This window comes from Glycine max, chromosome 18 (genome assembly GCF_000004515.6).
Source record: "Glycine max cultivar Williams 82 chromosome 18, Glycine_max_v4.0, whole genome shotgun sequence".
Lineage (NCBI taxonomy): Eukaryota > Viridiplantae > Streptophyta > Magnoliopsida > Fabales > Fabaceae > Glycine > Glycine max.
The window spans coordinates 53,296,524-53,318,278 of NC_038254.2; the positions used below are offsets into that span (position 1 = coordinate 53,296,524).

Genomic DNA, 21,755 nt, shown 5'->3' on the forward strand with positions numbered 1-21,755 from the left:
TTGAATTGGGTTTTCCGAAAGGAGTGCTGATAAATTTTTATGGGGTGCAGGAAAAAAAATCCTTATTTTTGCTCTACTTTTACATTATATCTAAAAGCAATAAAATAAAATAAAATGTGTCAACGGTAAAATAATATTTCCACACTGTTATATGATTATTATGTATGGTAAAATTAGTATTTTATAATAATTATTTTTAAATATATTTTTATAATAACTTTTAATTAATTAATTATATAAAAATATACGTAAAGACAAAGAAATTGGTTTAGTGATTTTAATCCATCTCCAACTCTTCATGTTAAAAATATCAAGTAAGTAGGTAGATTAATTAACATGTTAATTTAAGTTTTAAGTTTTGAGAATGTAGTTTTAAAAAAAGGTTTAAGAATGTAATTATGTTAAATATTTAGAAATTTTTTTTATCATTCGTAATAACTTGAATACGATTATCTATCATAAAAATATTAGTATTTTCTATAATAAAAAAAAAAGGTAAGAAACAAGAGTTAGGTACGTATGGTAAATTTATTAATTTTTATGAAATTATTTAAAAAGTTATATTAACGATAATTTGTATTTAAATATGCATCACTATTAAATTAAAAAATAAACTAAAAAAATCAGTACGAGGAAAATGTCGGTAAAATTATGAGTTTTATAGTGAAGGGAAGTTAATCAAAAGCGTGGATATATAGGTCATAAAATTCTAATACTTGGTGCATACTCAATAGATTGCCCAATACTAAACTTCTATTTTATTTTATTTTGTAATTTTGGATCCATAGAGTACGTAAGAATTTCTGGGTTCATGCTTGCTTTTTCATGAATTTCTTTTTTATTCTGGCTGCTTTCTTGGGGAGGAGAGGACAACAACTGTTTGATTGCCGCATTATATTGACCATCCAAAATAATTCTTTTGACTATAAAGCTTTACACATAGGCAATTAGCTCATCCACAGCTCAAAGTTGCTCTCAATCTTTTTCCTTTAAAGACATATAGTTTGGATTTTAGTCCTTTAATATATATTTTTTTAATGTCTGAATTTTATTTTTTTTAATTTTAGTTCTTCCTATTAGTTTTCCTATATTATGTGTTAGTATGACTAAAGATGATGACATTATTAATTATTAATGGCATATCGTAAAAAAAAAATATCATTTAATGTTGTGTCAGTAAATAGTGACATCATTACTTTATTTCATTATTAAAAAAAAATTATAATCACACTCTATGTGTTTTTAATGAATTATATAAGGAGTACTTTTGTTTTAAATAATTTTTTTGATACTTCCTCTCATAACAGGGTTAAGTTACGATTTGTGTTAAAAGTTTAAACTCAAATTTATCCCTGATCAATTACATACACACTCTCTTAATTTTATACATATTACACATGCCCCCTTGTGTGTTTTCAACCATTAGGCATGATAGATTTCTATCATTTCAAATATGGATTATCAATTGAGATATTTGCAAGTCCTTCAGCAGCTTTAAGTTCCTTTGTCGCATTAGTTGTCTTCCATAGATCATCTTTATTTGTAGCAGCAAGACCAATGATGTTTTTGCGTTTGGGGTCTAGGAACTTGATAGTGGGAAGGAATTGTGTGCCAGAGGTCCCAGATATGACAAATTGGCTTTTCTATTTTGTGTTAATATTTAATTTTATTAATATCATCTTTTTTTCAATTATTTCGGTGTTGTCTACTTAATTTGTGTTAATATTGAATTTTATGATTCAATTTAAAATTATATGATTTTCAAGGAACACGGGGACAGATGAGAAAGGAATAACAAAGAAGTCAGATCTCAAATCTAAGTTGTAAGGGACCACTTTATATTAATTTGATTTTGCATTTAATATTTAATCATTTTTGTTAGCAATTTTGAGTTATATATATATATATATACATAATTCAATAAATTAGGACTATTATATTATTAGTCAGGATATTAAGGTGCTCTAATCAATATAAAAGTATGACTAAGGACATACATATATGTCATGAAAGACTGATTGTGTAGATATTATCAATGATATTATAATTTGATGAGGAGCCAAACTATAATTATCAATTTTGCTTTCTTTTTATCAAGTCAGAAACATTCAGAGAAAGAAAAGAAAATGATTCTCTATATTTGGAAGATCATAAAAACCAATCTTAACCTTTCATCATTATTTCATTATGGTTAATTCAGGTACTTTCACATCTAATTTTCATCATGATTTTGAGTATGAGAACACAAAGAAGTTTTATTCATCTTTGTAAAGTAATTTTTCTCTACATGAATAGAAAGGATGTGATGAGGATTGATGGTTGTCTATTAAAATAAAATTAGGCTGATTGATTGAATCCCAACATTTAGAATTGAATCCCAATAACTTTTTATAAACTTCATTTGCTTGGGGAGTGAGGAAGAGTGAAGAAAAGTATAGAGGAAGAAGACATGTTGGTGTTGGAAGTGTAGTGAGGAAAAACTATAAAAGAAAACATAAATAAGAGGAAGGAAATGATTTGATAGAGAAAAAAATGGGTAAGAAGGGATTACTTACAAATCACATATGAAACATGTGATCAATTGAAATTAATTTTAGTTGAGACACACTTCACTCTAATAAAAACACAAAAATTTTAAAAAAATCAATAGGTTTAAAAGAAAGAAAAATATATGCTATAAAATATATATAATTTCAATATACTTTGTTCTATTAAAATATTCAATCATCACTTCATGATATAAAAAATATCTAATTAATATATAATATAATCATTTATCACATGATAATTGATGATATTATTTTATAATGTGATAGTGAATAAGTTTGTATAATGTTATGATTATGTAATTATTATTATTCGCGTTAACCCATAAAGAAAAATCATTTGCAGAGATTAAAATAAAACAAATATTATGAAAAACAAAACAAAAATCAAATAAAAAACTCCTTTTTACATTGACCAAATTGTTATTCAAATAATTAAGGGAAGAGAAGGTCCGAACTCCGAGTTTCAACGAAAAGGATTGAAGACCAAGACTACAACACTCCAACGTCACCCATTTAAGAAGACAGTTCAAATGCACCTTCTGAATTTGATAAATTACATGATAAATTACATCTAAATATCTTATATTTTTATATTTTATTCCTTTTAATTTATTATATTTCAACCTACTACCTTTTAATAACATTAGTTGTCCACACTAATCCAAAATCCTAGATCTGCCACCGATTACATTAATACTTTTGAATTTGGATAACAATTTATACATGCAATTTAAAAGAAAAGGAATTTAAAAACATACGATACATAATTGATTAATTTTTGTTAATAGTAATTAAAGTTATAAAAAAAACAGATATAATTTATTTAAAATCATAAAATTTTAAAAATATAATTTAAAAATGAGTTGTGACCTTTTTAGGAGAAGTAAATTAAGCGGTTAGGATTTCTAAAATAATATATTCTTATTCAATATATAAAAAATGTCTAAAAGTATTTATATGATTAATATTTATATAATCTTATCAATGAAATTTTGAAGGATTTGAACCAAAACTTGTGAAAATTCCTCAAGAAAAAATAATATTATTTCACACATAACACTACTAGAATTTGTTTTTTTCATATACTATATCGATGTAAGAGTTTTATATTATCATACAAGTACGTGATAACAAGTATGATAGTATCAAGAAAAAAAGCATAATACTATTATTTTTTCTTTAATTTTTGAGGATATTGTTCTCTTTTAAAGTTAATTTTGGTAAGGAAAAAAAAGAAGCATAATACCATAATATTTAAAATATTTTTTTAAAATATCATTAAATTATTATATAAGTTTAATTTTTATGTATAGTGAATAATTTTTTTATAGTATTAATCAATAGAAAATTATCATAATATATATTTTCATAATAATTATCATAACCCTAACAAAGATTAGTATAGTTGGTTAGAATTAAATTATTTTATTATTAATTTAAAATAAATTATTTTTCAATGATTAGAGCATTTTTAACACTAATTGCTTACTTAATTTCTTATTTTAAGATGTAATTGTTTAATTTTTGTTGCTACCGCATTATGTCTACCTGACACCAAAAACTTCTTAAAATTAAGATTTGTGTCATTTTTTTATCATTGGAAATCAAAGATAATATTAAGGAGGATTTACAATGATTCATATATTATATTTAATCAATTTAGTTAGATCCAATTTATATATTTGTATTATATTTATATCACATATAACTATTTAGTTTCAAGGTTTATGAATGATAAAATATCAATATTTTACTCCAAATTAATATTTTAATTTGAAAACTTAAAGTGGAATTAAAAAATATAAAATATGAGTTGCATAATTTTTTGTTTATCATTTGAACAAATTTATGCATTGTTTAGGAGAAAAATTATAGATGAGTTGTTTAAGTATGATGTGATATTGTGGGACTACTAAAATTATTTTAATATAACATAAGATAAAATACCTAAATGGGAATATAAAAGCTCTTATAATTCTAACAAGAATATAATTTAATAAAAATTATATGTTAATATATTCCTAGGAAAAATCAACCAAACACACGTTTCAATTATTCTTGAACATGTAAAAAATATTCTCAACCTTTTTTAATAGTTAATCAAACAAATTTAAATGTTATAAATGTATATTTATTTATTTATGCACAGCCTAGTGGTGTTATTGTTTATTTTTTTAAAAAAGACAACTTATAACCACTTGTTCAAATGCTATTAATTTATACAAAATATTTTCAATCATTTAATCAATTATTGTTGCAGCGACTCAAAATAAACTTTTTGCAACGGAAATATTGGTTAAATGATTAGTTTAAACAAAAAACTAAGTATCTGTAAAGTTGTTACATTTACATGTAAACCACACGATAATAATCACGTTTGGAAAAAAAATAAAAAATTCATGTCCCTAAAAATTAATTCTCGATGTATTTATTTCCTTGAAAGCATCATGGCACGTTTGTTTAAAATAAAAAAAAACAAATTTCTGTTTTAAGTAAATTTGTTAATCCGTGTAAAAATAAAACTCATATATGAATTTAGAAGTATAACAAAAGAAAAAGAATAGATACAAATTTGAGTGCGGTTTCGACGCAATAGCGCCAACAGCAAAATCTAGTTGTTCGCCGTTTCGGAATCAGAGGGAGAGAAGAATCCTTTCCAAACGGCGCCGTATTGTCATTCACCCCTCTCTTTAAAAGGGGAACTCTAACACCAGAAGAGGCAAGAATCCCAATAATCAAATTCAAGAGATTCCCAAACTTTTTTACTTTTTATTCCCTTTTTCTCACTATACAATACAAATACACATTCAACAATTTTCGATTCAAGTTCAAAGCCATCGACGAGTGTTGAGGAAGAATAACAATGGGAATGATAGTGGATTTTGAAAATGACCAAAACGACGCCGTTCTGGTTCCGCCCCCTAACTTCGCCATGGTTGAAGACTGCGTTTTCCGATCCAGCTTCCCCACCCCTTCCAATTTCCCCTTTCTCCAAACCCTAAACCTTCGCTCCATCATGTTAGCTCCTCTCTCTCTCTCTCTCTCTCTCTCAATTTCCACTGTCAAAGATTCTTTCATGCTCCAATTTTTCTTTTCTGTTGTTTCCCCTCACATTAGTAAATGAAGAAAAGAATTGTATATAATGTGTCTCGTAATGTGGGTTTTCCGCAGATTATGTTGTGTGTGTGTGTGTGTGTGTGTGTGTTTTAATGTTTATGCGAGGTTGCGAATTCGTGCAGATACCTGTGCCCCGAGCCTTATCCGGAAGGAAATCTCGAGTTCCTCCGCTCGCAGAATATTCGCCTCTTTCAATTTGGAATTGAGGGGAAAACGGTAACTTCGCTTTTTCTCCTATTCTTCATGTTCGTAAACTCTGTTGGAAGGTGTTTTGTTGTATGTTATTTGATTCGTGTCGTTTTGAAGTGCTTGGTGGTGTTATGGGAAATTTGGTTCTCTTGATTTGGGTGATAGATTCTATTGAAATGCTAATCGGGTCAAAGATTAGGCTTTGTTTGGATAAACTTTTCCCGAAGCACTTTTTGAGCTTCTCTTATAAATTAAAATTAACTTATAACCTTAAGTTTTGTACAATCTTCTCATTTAACATTAAAAAAAAAAGATGCTTTCTCATTTAACTATTCTTCAGAAGCTGAAGTATATGAGTTGATTTCAGCTTACAAGAGAAGTTCAATTCATTTTAGTTTATGATTTTCTTCTCCTATAAGTGTTTATAGAGAGCTTTATCCATACAAGACCTTAATGAGTTTGTTTCTGTCATGTGTAGTAGTTTTATTGCCACTTATCAGGGCACATTCTTGATCTGGTTTTCTCTTAAGTTATTAGGTTTGGTGTCAAATGAATGTTTTTTCAGCGTTAAGGAAGACTGGGTTTACTGCTATGAGTTCCTCAAACTAGGAAATTGTTGATGGATGGTCGTGGGATTTGATGCATTTGATTTATGGAATGTGTTTGTTTCCTTGTTAATCTTTTCTGATTCCAGAGATAACGAGTTCTTTTATTGTGTACAGGACGTTTCTATGCCTGTTCTCAAGGATTCTATCATGGATGCACTGAAAGTTTTAATTGGTACTGAATCATTGCAATGATTTTTTTTTTTTTTGTTTGTGTGTATATCCCTGGTGCTGCTGCATCATCACTTGTTTATTGGGTATTTAAGTTCTTTCATTTTTTGTGGTTTCAGATGTGAGAAATCACCCCATTTTGGTTCATTGCAAGCGAGGAAAGGTATAGAATGTTGCACAAGAAGTAAATTTAACATGTGTTTGATTCCTATTTTTAAAAAATACAAAGACACGTTGAGCTCATTTCTCACCACATACAACAACACTCCAACTAACTCACCCTTAAACTAGGACCACAAAGTAGAAGAAGAGGATGATACAAAATCTCCTAACTTTTTTCTGTTTTATTGTTTTCAGAAAGCTTGTTTTGGCTACTTTTAAAAACTTAAAATAGATTTTGGATGAGAAATTGATTGTTGAGTAGCATGGAATTATCTTAAGAAACAGTTTGTTTTTTTTTTTTTTTTTATATCAAAGTGAAAGAAATCAAACAGCCCCTTATTTATTTCTTCATTGTTTTATTTAAACATTCTGACAAATCTCCTCTTCTTTTATGCAGCATAGAACAGGTTGCCTAGTTGGTTGCTTGCGAAAATTACAGAACTGGTGTTTGTCCTCTGTGTTTGAGGAGTACCAACGATTTGCTGGTGCTAAATCCAGGACAACGGATTTAACATTCATAGAAATGTTTGATGTTCTAAGTCTGAGTCAGTGCCTTTACAGCATCATCTACCAGTACCATGGTTCAAAGAAGCGTCGGTTGTTGTATAAAGATGAAAACTTACAGAAGCCCCGACTGACATCATTTTAGCTGCCCCGGGATTTTATTCTTTTCCCCCTTTTATTTTGTAGAACTCATACTTAATATAGTTGCTCAGATTCTTACATCGTTATTTTCAAATTTCTTTCAAGACTACTACTGCTAAAGAAAAACATATGGTCCTGTCTTTTCCACCTTTCCTGTTACCCTTATAATTTTCATTGTCTTACACCTTCACAAATACTTTTGGTGCAACCAATTATTTTTAATGGGTATGCATTAATTGTGGGTGTTTTGAAGCCATGTATCTTCAAGCAAATAATAACAGTTCTTAGTATATAAGAAAATTTGGATCCGATATTTCCAATGATTGGATCCGTCTGATATTTTCATGATCCTTCTCAAGTAACACAAGAAGGGGATAAGTGCGAATTTGGTAACGCAGCATAATGGAGGGAGCAACTTGGATTGGTTTAGCGTTTGAAATTTGAATGTTGGAGGGTTGGAGTCTACTGTTTATTGTCCATAAGTGAAGAAAAGTCAGCAGAGCTTTAAGACGATGGGACCAATGTGTCATCTTGACTTATCCGAGAGAAATTCGTGAAGAAAGAAAGTGTATCATTTTCCTTTGGATTAATAAGTTTGGTCTTGTGGATAGAAATGAAGGGCAAAGCACTTCAAAATAAGGCTGTTTGGATTGATGTAAAAAGGAACAATACTATGTTCTATTGTTTGAATTGTTTACAATAGAATTTTACCTCGTATTCATATTGCTCCTTTTTTCTTTTCTCCATTTGGAGATATTGGATGGAAACAATTTTTTTTTATTTCCTTGTAAAAAATTTAAATAACGGAATGGTAATTTTATTCTGCTTTATTTCAATGCATTTCATTATATTCTATTTACTATTAAGTATTCAAATGCAGTGTTTGTTTCAAGAAAAGAAAAGTGCAATAGCTGGCTTTTATACCTACCAGGTGTTTCAAAAACATAAATTGTAAAAATATAATCACGACAAGTGGTTAAATATCCTTTGACTCCCTTAATGGAGTATCCATATCCATTACAGGTTCCAAGGATAAGAAAAAAAAAAGAAAGAGATGAAATAATAATAACAATAAATGTGATAAGTGACATAATAAAAAGATTAAAAAAAACAGAGATGAAAAGTATAAGATGAGTCAAGAGTTCAAGAAACATAGACTTGAGTAGTAAAAAAATAGTTTAAACTCCTTTAACACGAGGATTGTCGTCGAGTTGTTATTCTTTTCCTTTAGACACTTTTATTATTTCATTAATATCTTTTAAGTATTTTCAACGAATTATATTAGATTTATCAGATTTTGATTTTGGTTGTTTAAATATGTTTCTTTCAATGATAGAACTTAGATTTTTGTAATCATTTTTAGGGAATTATGGTTTTTCCTAAAAAATTTAGGGTGTTTCTTGTGGGTCACTTTGTGGTTGATCTCATGTTAATATAGTTTTATAATGGAGAGTTTAAAATGTATATATTTTATTCATGATAATGAATATGAATTATGTACTTTGTTTTAGTTTCTTTAGAAACTGAAAAATGGTCTAAAGGAGTGTTATGTGTAACCTGAAAAGGAAAAGTATTTTGTGGAACCTGAAAAAACATAAAGGAGAGTTACTATGTTAGTATAAGTATAATCTACTAAAAAGGAACGCATGGATATTCTACGAAAGTCACAAGATACATGTACGTCAAGCAGGTGCTAGCAAAATGTATTTGAAATGTACAACCAAGAACTACACACGCTACTTCTAACCAAACATGGCATAAGTAATGGGTTTGAGATGGGCATAAAAGTAGCATCATACCCATATTGATTTGAAACAAATTGCAAACAGATTTCAGGCATGGAATAAAGTTAACGCTGAGGAGAGGAGTTACTTCCAAGGAATCGTAGATAATTGCAAGGATGGGCCAAATCAGTTAGTACAATGACTTTTTTCTTTACTTATTATTCTGTCTAGTCAAATTAGCGTTTTCATCTAACGAAATGTATTGGATGAAGGATGTCCTTCAATAAATTTGTACTTTTCATTCATTTTGATGTACAAACTTTGACAAACATTCGGAATTAATAACATCCAATCCATTTCTAGAAGGGGGAGGGGGAAGATAGCATATCATAACATGTGCCAAATTTTGTTTGCTTTGTAGTAATTGTGATGGAATTAGAATAAAATTTACAACTAAAAAAGTTTTTTTAAGCCAACTCTAAGTTTTAGAAGCATTTAAAATGTTTTGAAAGTAAAAGAAACAAAACGTACATGGATTAAAATACAAAATGATTTTGTTTATAGTTTTTTGTATAAAAAAACAATTTAATAGGACAATTAATAAATAAAATAAAATATCTTTCTTTTCTTTTCATTTGTCATTGAAAGGCATAAACATTGATATAGCCAAGTCAAACACCATCTTATAGCCCATGGGCCCAGAAAGAGGAAGAGACCAGGCTTTTACTTCCTGCACTTCCCCTTTTTGCTTCCTACACCCTCCAAAGGACCTGAATGGACACAACTGCTCCTGTCTCTCCAAAGCAAGCCCCACCTCCACCCAATACTAGCATCAACCCAAACACCACTGCTGCAACCAACTTACACCACCGCGTCCGTCGAAGCACCCTAATGCAGAAAGAAAGCATAGAGCCACAAATGGAGTCATGAACGAAATAGAGGTTTAAAAATTGATCATATTCTAAAAAGGCATTTATGGAATATACTGATTTTTTTAGATTTCTGAAAAAATCTTTTCAAAAGCATAAAACATAATTCTGAAAAGGCATTTCTGAAAGTACAAAAACATACTTCCAAAAAGGTATTTTTGGAATACACTAATTTTTTGCTTAGTGAACACATGATACCTATATTATTATTATTATAACAACTGACCAATAACTTAGTGAACACATGGTACCTATATAATAACTTAGTGAACACATGGTACCTATATAATAATAATAATAATAATAATAATAATAGTAATAAGACAATAATTTATTTTTCTTATATTGTTTCCACTTTGCACTCTTCAAAAGTTGGCCAATAACATGCACACGTGCCATAACACATAACCACCACATGTGTCATTATCTTTCGCTTCCAATACATTGAAGTGAGACTTAGAAGTCGGGTGAAAATTAGACTTTGTGAGTTATGGTGGAAATGAGGTGAAAATGGGGGTTGTTTCATTAAAATGAAAATGGTGGACTAAATGAAGAATTATGATGACTTAGTAAAATGAACAAAATAACTATTTGAGAAAAGGTATATGTTACATCTTTAGTAAGCATACCAAATTATTCAAGTAATCAACTAATAAGAAATTAAAAGATAACATTTTGAATAAAGACTTATGCAATAGTTAACATGTGACACACTAACTAGTATCTAGACCATCAAATAAGTAATGGTTTGGAAGGAAGGAGGGTCATTGACTACAAAATATAAAATAAGGCAAGAAATTAAGTAACATAAGTTAAAACTCTTTTGGGGATTTTTATTAAACACTTAGAGTGTAGAAATATGTTTTGCAAATATAATGAAATATGTTGGAATTGATCGTCACCAAAACTCTATCTCATGCATTACTAATAATATTCATCCACTTACATTTAAAACATTAGAATCATTCCACAGGATTACTTAAACCCTAATCTCTCATATGATAATAGCTTGAGTTCCTTAGTTAAACCTCAATTCCTTAAATAACTTAACTAATGAATTTGCATTAAGATTAAGGATTACAAGATGACTAATAAACAAACTTTGGTCCTAGATACAATGTTTATTGGGTGTTTAACTTCAATTTCAAGTTCAATGAGAAAAATTCAAATGCAAATCAAACCAAAGAACAAGTTATGGATGATAAAACCTTAAAAAGAAATAAGCGTAGAAGTTAAACACCAATATAGAAGTATAAAGATGGATAAACAGTTTAGTTACATGTAACTGCAACAATGAAAAATTTAGCAAATCAGAATAATGTTTATACGAAATTAGGTCAAGTCCCATCAATATGCGGACTGGAATTCTTTTTGCTCCATTTTGAGACACCATGTCAACAATGTCGTGCTAGCGCAAATGTTTTAGCAAAGAGTGTACATGCACGAACTGATGACAAGCTCTTAGGTGTGAACCACACTGATAATTGTTTGGAACAACTCTAAGACTTCACTTAGGTGTCAAAAAAGGATTGTTTTTCATCATCAAATCCTACATAAAAATAAGAAAAGAGTAATAAGAACCTAATAAATTGAAATTAAGACACACAATTAATTAAGTACAAATGGCAATTATCAATATGTAAAACTTAAGTGATTTTTCAATCTACTAGTTAATTTTTTTATTCGCCAAAATTTTAAAACAACCAAAATAGAAAGAAAATACACATTCCTAACATATATGATGTCTATTGCATCAACAAGTAACTACACGTTCCTAAAATCCACAAGTTAACGTTACAACCACTTAATTTGACGTTCAAACAGATGAGACAAATTATTACTTTTACATGAACATGATTTTGGAATATTTGCCACAACTACAAAACACACCCTAACACAATCACGCTTTAGGAAGATGATTCAATAAATGGAAGAAGAAATTCAATAGAGCTCATTCTTAACGGAGCTTTGTTATTATTATATTAATTCAATAGATCAAAATGTTTACATGTGTTTCTATCTATGTATGTTCATTAAGTCTTAACTTCACACAACTAACTTACTAAATATTTCAACTCAACTTTGACCATCCAACTTAACTTCTGAATCAAACAACCACAGCTAAGTAATCACTTTGACACACATTATATATATTTTGATGTAAATTTTACGTTTAATTACTCATTTAGTCTCTATAGTTTCATTATTTGTATCTTTTAGTCTTTATAGTTTTAAAGTGATTTTATAGTTCTTATAGTTTATATTTTAATTTTCTTTTAGTCTCCTTAGTTTGAAAGTGATTTTAATCATTATAATTTGTATTTTAATTCCATTTTAGTCCTTATAGTTTGAATGTGATTTTTTTAGTCTTTATATTTTATATTTTAATTCCCCTTTAGTCCTTATATCATCAAAATATGAGTAATATTATTAATTACAATTAACTAAAAAAATATTAACAAGTAATTCATAACTAATTTATCGCAAGATAATTTATAATAAAAAAATAATTGATAATTTATAACTAATTTGTAGTTAATTATATATATATATATATATAAGGACTAAAAAATAATTAAAATATAAATTATAGAAACTAAAAGAATCACTTTCAAACTATAAGGATTGAAAGATAATTAAAATACAAAGGACAAAAAAATTGCTTTTAAATTATAGGAATTAAAAGAGAATTAAAATATAAACAATATAAACTAAAAAAATTATTTTCAAATTATACAAAATAAAAAAGTACGAATCGTGAAATTATAAGAATCAAATAAATAATTTAATCAACATTTTATTATTCAAAATGATTTACATAAAACATCAATTACATTTCCTTTATGTATAACAATAATTTAACACAACTCATTTACACAATTCAACAAACTAAATTAGACTCTTAATACATCAATTATGTTTAACGATTGCTGAAAATTAACCCTATCCAATTTTAGAAGCACTATGTTATGCTTAATTCCACCACAACACTAACTAGTTAAAGACATATCTTAAAGCAAATACACTCGTGCAATAAGAGATTGAAAAATAAAAATAAAGAATCCTATTCCTAACAAAGATAACTGATAAGATCGTTGGGAATATAATACACTGCGTTTATCGCAAGTTGATGCCAACACGTGTAAGAAAACAATTGGAGGCTCCAAAATCAGGACGAATGAGAAATCACCACGTGTCCCGAATTGAGACATTAGGAAAAATACCTGAAAACAATGGATTCCAGATAAGCCTCCCCTCGCTCCATGCCTATTAATAACCAAACGCGCAATCACAACACAACCCCTCTTTTGGTGTTCGAACAAATTAGGGTTTTCCCAACCCTCTTCCCTTGTTCGAAACTAGGCTAATCAAAACCGAAACAAACGATTACAAAAACAAGAAAAGAAGAAAAATAATCATTCATTGCTCGGTGAGAAGAGAGAGAGGAACGGCCCGATGACCGGGAAGGCGAAGCCGAAGAAGCACACGGCGAAGGAAATCGCCGCGAAGGTGGACGCCGCCACCACTAACCGCGGCGGCGGGAAGGCCGGCCTGAAGGACCGATCCGGGTTGGAGAAGGGCGGGCACGCGAAATACGAGTGCCCTCACTGCAAAGTGACGGCGCCGGACGTGAAATCAATGCAAATTCACCACGACGCGCGTCACCCCAAGATTCCCTTTGAGGAGGACAAAGTCGTCAATCTTCACGCGACGCACGTTCCTGAATCCTCCAAGCCTCGCCCCGGTGTTCGCGGAAGCCTCAAGAAGTGATCGTGATCGCAATCGATCGTCGCTTTTGTTTTTATGGCCCCTTCATTCGTAGTGTTCTCAGTCTCTGTTTTTTTTTTTTTTTTCTTTTTCTTCTTTTTTTTTTTGTTGCCTAAGTTGATGTTGTTAAATATTTTGGAAGTGGGTTTTTTAAGGGAAGGGGTTATGAATTGTGATGATGCCGTGTATGAAGGGGCGGCAGAGAAGGGTTTTTCCTCCTTTGCAGGAATGAGATTGACTATGTTGTTAACTGAGCCCTTCTTTTTAAAGATGGAATATGTATATTGTTCCATATAATGAAAGTTAAAGTGGTGTTGTTGACCTACTACTACTACCTTGTTGTGTGTCTTTTGGATTGTGGTTCTTTTTCTTTTAGGATGGTTCTGTGTGATGAAAGTTAAAGTGGTAGTTGGTTCTGTGTTTATGATGAATATGTGGAAATGAGGTTTCTTGCAATATCTGTGATGTATTGATTGTGTCCAGGATTAGGGTTAGTTTCATGTGAATGGGTAGTGTGTGTGATGTGATTCTTTTGGCTGGCATTGGTTAAGACTGATTATCATGTAGAAGGAAGGATAGCTAGTTTTGGTTCACATGAGTAAGAAAATAAGTTAATTAGGGTGAGGTTAAATTGTTCATTTTCTTCCTGTAGTAGTTTTCTCTTTAAATTTTAGTTCTTGAAAGGAAAAATGGTGAGTTTTAGTGCATGTTTGGATAAACTTTTTGGACAGACTTTTAGAAAAAAAGGATACTCTTTATAACCTTTACTCTGAATGTATTTTTGGAAAGACCCCTACACTAATCCAAACATACCCTTTTTGGTTATTTATTTCGAATAGTATTTGATTCATGTATTTTTGGAAAGACTCCTACGTAATCCAAACATACCCTTTTTGGTGATTTATGTCGTATTTGATTCATGTATTTTTGGAAAGACTCCTTCGGTAATCCAAATATACCCTTTTTTGGTGATTTTCTGGCAGAGATAAACATACTCTTCATAACTATTGCAGCGGTTTATCACTGTCAGAAATTTTTTGCAGTGGTTTTATACTGCCAGAAAGTTTTCTCTATTGTTAATGGGCACGGATTAAAACTTAACCTTTACGCATATGTAAGGAGCAAAACTTTCGGTTTTGGGATTGGAATTATAGGACCAAGAGAATAGTCTAACCTTAAGGTAATAATCCTTAAATGAACACATTCTGCTTGAATCTGGAAATACTAGAGTTGTCAATAAGACTGCCTTTTACCAGTTGGAAACGGCTAATTTGAGCTCTAATATAATGGGAATTTTTAATCTGGAGAGATTACTTGTGTAAAGCATCCTGAATGATCCCCAGTTGCATTCCCTCGTGATATGATTCTGGTGTACACTTGCCAGAGCAAATTTCATTCCATAAAATGTTGCCTGTTAAATTAGTATTGATCCAGTGGAATTCAAAATACCAGTTTTAGATAATATTAAAACAATATTTAGTTGACATGTCAGGCGTTCTTGCTTTGATTCAGAAGGAGCTTAGCAACTTCAAATTGTACTCCTATGCAGATGATGAAGGTAACTATACCAGCATTCATTTATTTCTTATTATTTTACATGTTTGTTCTTGATGGTATTTATATTAGTAACTGTATTTGGGTAAGGGGTGTATGATGTGCATGTTTGGTTTTGCGTTTTAGCTGCAAGTGTATCTCCGCAGATACTACAATTTGTAGCTTCTGCATTAAGTGGTTATGTTGCAGAACGTATGTATTTTAGGCTGAAACTAAAATACACAATTACTGCTATTGTTTGGTTGGAATTAGACTAGTGTTCTATATATTGCACAGTAATTGAGATCGTGACCACTTTTTTATCGTTATTTTCTGGACCAAAAATTGAAAATTAGTGTAGTAATTGCTTGTTTGTTTGGACTTTTCTTAGATCTAGATTCTCCCATGGACTTGTCATTTGAGAGAAGGCTTTCTGCAAAGGCATTTGTTGCTTAAGTCTTTGTTTCTCCCATGTTCTTCTGTTCTGTAGTTTAGGATTACGTCAATTAATGGAATTGCTACTATTTTGGTTGTTGAGCAATTATGTGCCCTTAATGAAGGCTAGTTGTTCTAGACTAGGCTAGAGGCTCAATCCTATTAGTAGGGGTTACTTTGCACAAAAGCACTGCACTATTTGAAATTGTAGGGCTAGAACGAAGTCAATGCCTAAACATTGAATTCTTAAGATGTAACCTCAATCCAAAATAAAGTTAACCATGTCACCATACTAAAGAGTATTATTGTCAATAAAAGGCTTCCGGTTTCACGTTAGGAAATCTTGCCTACCTCAAACTCATACAAATAGAATCAACGATGCTATAGTAGGGAAACTTTTACATTTCATTGATAATATGGTAAAATTGTTATTGACTTGTGTTGGAATGTTTTTTGCGGGTATCAACTTCTTTCATGATCACGATGTCTCAGCTATGCTGAAGAACTACACCTACGTCTTGTGACCTTAAACCACATAAGGGCATTCTGATCAATGCTTTCTTATAGTTCAATCAAAGTTAATAATCCTATCTTGAACACATCACTAGGCAATTGACAAAAAGACTCGCAATAAAGGTTGGACACTCATGTCAACATTGAAGGCTGATAGCATGAATAAATAGACTCACAATAAAGGAAAGACATAATTTGTTAGTAATAAAGGTGAATGGTAATGATAAGGCTATCATGTTTGACTAGACGTGGTGATTCTAGTTTAATATAATATGCAGCAACAACAGAGGTTAATGTTGGGTGATTGTAATGAAGATCAAGGATTTTGTCAAAACTGAGCGAGAACAACATCAAACAAATATGAAATACTAAGTTGTTAAAGATAGAACAATGTAGAGAATGACGTAATACCAACATTGGCAAAGGCAACCATGCGAACCAGATAAGGGCAACATAAAATAATCAAGCCATAAGGAAAATCTTAACAAAGGAGAACAAGAAAATTCACAATCTAGGGTAAAATGGAACGAACAACTGTAAGCAAGTGTTGAGATACGTGAACTTTAGTGAAGGCAATATTTGTAGCTTACAGGGTCGTGCAAGATGCAAGGCAGACATCAGTCTAAGGTCCAAAAAAAAAATTTTTTTAGGCCCCTAAATTTTTTTATTACTAACTATTAACAAATTTTAACTGATCAAAATAAAATAATTTAGAATCTCCCTCTTCCTTAAAAATTAATCAATCAATATCATCTTTTAAAAAACTAACCAATATCATAATTAATGTCATTTAAAGTATTTTATTTATCCTAAAAAAGTAAATCCCTATTAACTTTCCTTTAATCCATTCTAATTCCCTAACTAATGTATCTCACTCTCCAGACTCTATTTTTTTCATCTCCTCATCTTCTGTTCATAAAAAAAAAATCTATTCTTCTCATTCCCTTGAATGAAATCTATTGTCTATTGATCAAACTTTGTCTTCGCGACTCAACCTTTCTGGATTTGACATCGTCTGGATTTTGAATGCTTATAAACCGCATACATCCTGGCGTCCCGCGTACGGAGCCTTTCATCTCCATCTCGGTGGATTGGTGGAACGATTCATTTCACGTGCATCACTCTAGGTACGTAGCAATACAACACGTATCATGTAGCACCCTTGCACCTGACACAATATCTAAACAACAAAATCTTTGTCTGTTTCCAATTTCAAGTTCTATCGTTCTGTTCATCGATCATCATTTTCTATATTTATTTTAGAGTTTAGTTTATTTAGATTTCTTTAATATTTAGTTAATTCTTTTATTTTGATTATTTACAAAAGAAAATGTCAAATAAAAAGTATGAATCTGGTTATGAAAAATTGAAGAAAAAACAAAAAGTTGAAAAACTAATTGAATCTCAACGTGGTGCCCTTGATAAATTTGTTATTATTCATAAAAATGATGCAGAAGCAAGTTCAATAGGTGAAAATGTGATAGAACAACCACTGATAAATCATACTGACAACGAGAAAAATATTATAGAACAACCACCTATAGATAATACCGACAACGATGTAGAACAACCACCTATAAATAATACTGACAACACAAATAGTCATAATTTCAATCAAGAACTAGAAGACAATATTTTAGAAATAGGAGTAGAAGGGAATGTTGAGCGTAATAACACTTCTAGTGAAGTACCTACAAATATTTATGACCCAGGACTATGGAAAAATATTGATGGAAAATTTAGAGATTTAATGATAGAAAATGGTCCTATAAGACATGACAATTTTCAATATCCAAAAGATGAAAATAATAGATATTTTTATTCATCATGTTATCAACGAACACTGTCAAATGGAGAAAAACATGATAGAAGATGACTAGTTTATTCTAAAGATTTAGACAAAGTGTATTGTTTTTGCTGTAAGTTATTTGGTTCAACAAATGTTAGTCAACTAGCAAATGAAAGGACTAAAGATTGGAAGAATCTTGGTTCCAAACTTAAGAGTCATGAAACAAATCATGAACATATAATTAATATGACCAAGTGGATTGAACTAGAAAAGAGATTGACAACAAAACAAACAATTGATAAGCATATACAATAACAAATTAACAAAGAAAAGGAACATTGGGAAAAAGTTCTACTTAGGATTATAGCTATAGTCAAATATCTTTCTAAAAATAATCTTGCTTTTCGTGGAACAAATGAAAAGATATATGAAAAAGGTAATGGTAATTTTTTAAGTTTGATTGAGATGATTGCGGAATTTGATCCAATTATGCAAGAACATGTTAGGCGCATAAAAAGTAATGAAACTCATAATCATTTCTTGAGTAATACCATACAAAACGAGCTTATAGAAATGATAGTCTTCCAAGTTAAAAAGTCAATCATAGAGAAAGTTAAAGATGCAAAATATTTTTCTGTTATTCTTGATTGTGCTCCTGATGTAACTCATCAAGAACAAATGACTCTTATCTTGAGATGCGTTGATACTTCTAAATCTCCAATTAAAATCGAGGAGTATTTTTTAGAATTTTTAAAAGTTGATGACACATTAGGAAAAGGTCTTTTTAATGAGCTTGTTAATGTTTTAAAAAAATATGGCTTTAATATTGATGATATAAGGGGACAAGGTTATGATAATGATTCCAACATGAAGGATAAAAATCAAGGAGTGCAAAGAAGATTATTAGACGTAAATCCTAGAGCATTTTATACATCGTGTGGATATCATAACTTGAACTTAGTTTTATGTGATATGGCTAGTTCATCTCCTAGAGCTATTTCTTTTTTTGGAGTTCTACAACATATTTATTCTTTGTTTGCTTCATCTACCAAACGGTGGAAAATTTTGCAAGATAATGTATCTAAATTTTCTATTAAATCATTATCTCAAACTAGTTGGAAAAGTAGAATAGAAAGTGTCAAAGCTATTAAGTTTCAAGCTCCAAAGGTAAGAGATGCTTTGACTGAATTATCAAAAAATTATGAAGATCCTAAATTAAAAAGTGAAACCATGTCTTTAGCAACTCATGAACTTGAAGATTTTGAATTTTTATTAGGAATGAATATTTGGTATGATATTTTGTTTGCTGTCAATTCTGTTAGCAAGATTCTACAATCAAAAGATATGCATATAGATGTTGTTATAGATCATTTAAAAGGTCTTATCACTTATTTAAAACATTATAGGAAAAACGGGTTTGCATTGTCTTTAGAGTCCACAGAAAAAATGGCTATCGAAATGGATATAGAGCTAAAATTTCGTGAAAAACGTAAAATTCATAGAAAATCTCATTTTGATGAAAATGTTAGTAATGAGATCACACATTCACCTGAAGAATCTTTTCGTATTGAGTATTTTTTATACATATTAGATCAATCAATTAATTCTATTGAGACATGATTTGAACAATTTTTACAATATGAGACTATTTTTGGTTTTTTATTTGATTCCAAAAAAATTAAAGCTTTAGATGAGGATGAATTGAAAAAATATTGTATTAATCTTGAAAAGTTTTTAAGGTTTAATGAATACTTTGATATTGATGATCTTGATTTATTTTCAGAATTGAAAGTACTAAGAGAAGTGTTAAGAGAAGAAATTAGTACACCAATAGAAGTATTGAGTTATATTAAAACTTTAGATTCTTTTCCAAATGTTTGCATTGTATATAGAATTTTATTGACAATCCTTGTAATAGTTGTTACTGCTGAAAGAAGTTTTTCAAAATTAAAATTGCTTAAATCATATCTAAAATCAACAATGTTACAAGATAGATTGAATGTGTTAGCTATTTTATCTATTGAAAGTGAAGTGTTAGAATTGCTTGATTATAAAACTCTGATAAATGATTTTGCAGCTAAAAAAGCTAGAAAATTAATATAAAAATTGATATTTTATATAATATACTAAGTCTCTTTAAAATTCTTGTAAAAAAATATCATTTTAACATTTTCGCCTTAGGTCCCAAAATATCTGTACACGACCTTGATAGGTTTTATACCAAAAATGATAACAACCAAAAAGTCATAAAAATGCTTGAATAAGGCTGTAAGATTCAACAACGGATTAAGGATAAATCAAGAGCAAGGATTAGTAGACAAGTTGAATACAAGAAATGATTACTAGACAAGTGCTTCCACACATTGTGACACGTGAATGACGAATACATGTTGATTTTAATATTCTAGTAGTCTATTTCTAGATGAAAACTTGAATATGCTAGTCTCACCCTAAAATGTTGTTGAAATATTTTCTTGCAATGACAATAGTGGCTAGAAACACATCCAAAAATGGTGCAAAATGTCCAAAAGAAGTCATGAGAATTTGTAAACCAAAGTGGGAGACAACAAATTGGAAAAAAAAACACTCAAGAAAAGAAATTAGAACTCCAAATTTTTGGAAAGTTCAATGGCATAGCAATGACAATATTAGGCACAAAAGATTATGTCATTTTGATATCATATTGAAATTACAAATTTTAGGCATATAAAGAGAAACAAGACTTGGAGTAATATTCACTTGTATATTTTATAATAAATTTAATGTGATCATAAAAATTAAAGCACTCACCAATAAATTCTTAGTCCGAGTAATATTAAGTTCTAATCTTGTAGATGAAAAAAACACGATTGAAGAGAAAAATTTTACTAAAAGTGACAACCAAATTTATCGATAAAGATTAATTATTAGCAAAAATTGATAGATACTATACACTAATGATCATAATGAATAAAGAAAAAAAAACAAACTACTCACATAGTAGGTTCTATTTAGTAGAATTAATATTACTTAAACTTTAAGGTTGAGAGTTGAAAATTTAGCGTTGATTAACCAATGTTTTCTTATACCGGGGGGTCTTTTAAAAAATTTAGAGGAATGGAAGGATGTGAGAGTTTTCTTTTTCTTTTATTGATTAGTTTTTAAATGTTAGTTTCAACGTGTTGTCACTATTTCATTGGTTGTGCCTAAATATGATGTGATGAGTTTGTGTTCAAGTAAGATTTCCTCTTCACACAGGGTAAAGATTTAAAGCTACTTTTGGAGATAACTTGGACAATCTCAGAGGGACTGGAGCTGCATTTTTTAGAGGGGAGACATTCTAAAGAACCATATGTTTTTAATTAATAACATTACCTGCCCATAACCAGATACAAATATTGGTATGTAAAGGATTTGATATTTTGTTTCAATAAATTCGTAAGAAAAATTGTGTTGAAGATATACTTTTGTAACTGCATAATATTTTATTTTTCAATTTTTAAAATAGGATTTAGTAAATAAGTTGATTTCCTATATTTTAGGAGTAAGTCAGTTTTAATGGATTAGCCTAGTCAATAAGTGATTCCTTATCTTTAAGGAGCAAGTTAGTTTTAATATTCTGTTTTGCTAATATCTTGTTATCTAAT

At 29.8% G+C, this 21,755-nt stretch overlaps 2 protein-coding genes across 2 annotated transcripts; both read left to right on the plus strand.

The window, feature by feature from the left end:
• Positions 1 to 5,094: 5,094 nt before the first annotated feature.
• Positions 5,095 to 8,155, plus strand: LOC100787713 (tyrosine-protein phosphatase DSP5). Its single transcript, XM_003552395.4, has 5 exons — positions 5,095 to 5,567; positions 5,789 to 5,882; positions 6,578 to 6,635; positions 6,751 to 6,794; positions 7,191 to 8,155. The coding sequence occupies exons 1-5, from the start codon at positions 5,413 to 5,415 to the stop codon at positions 7,440 to 7,442; spliced, it is 603 nt and encodes a 200-aa protein (XP_003552443.1). The 5' UTR covers positions 5,095 to 5,412; the 3' UTR covers positions 7,443 to 8,155.
• A 5,213-nt stretch (positions 8,156 to 13,368) lies between these two features.
• On the plus strand, positions 13,369 to 14,187 carry LOC100788257 (protein METHYLENE BLUE SENSITIVITY 1). Its single transcript, XM_003552396.5, has one exon. The coding sequence runs from the start codon at positions 13,548 to 13,550 to the stop codon at positions 13,860 to 13,862; it is 315 nt and encodes a 104-aa protein (XP_003552444.1). The 5' UTR covers positions 13,369 to 13,547; the 3' UTR covers positions 13,863 to 14,187.
• Positions 14,188 to 21,755: the final 7,568 nt, after the last annotated feature.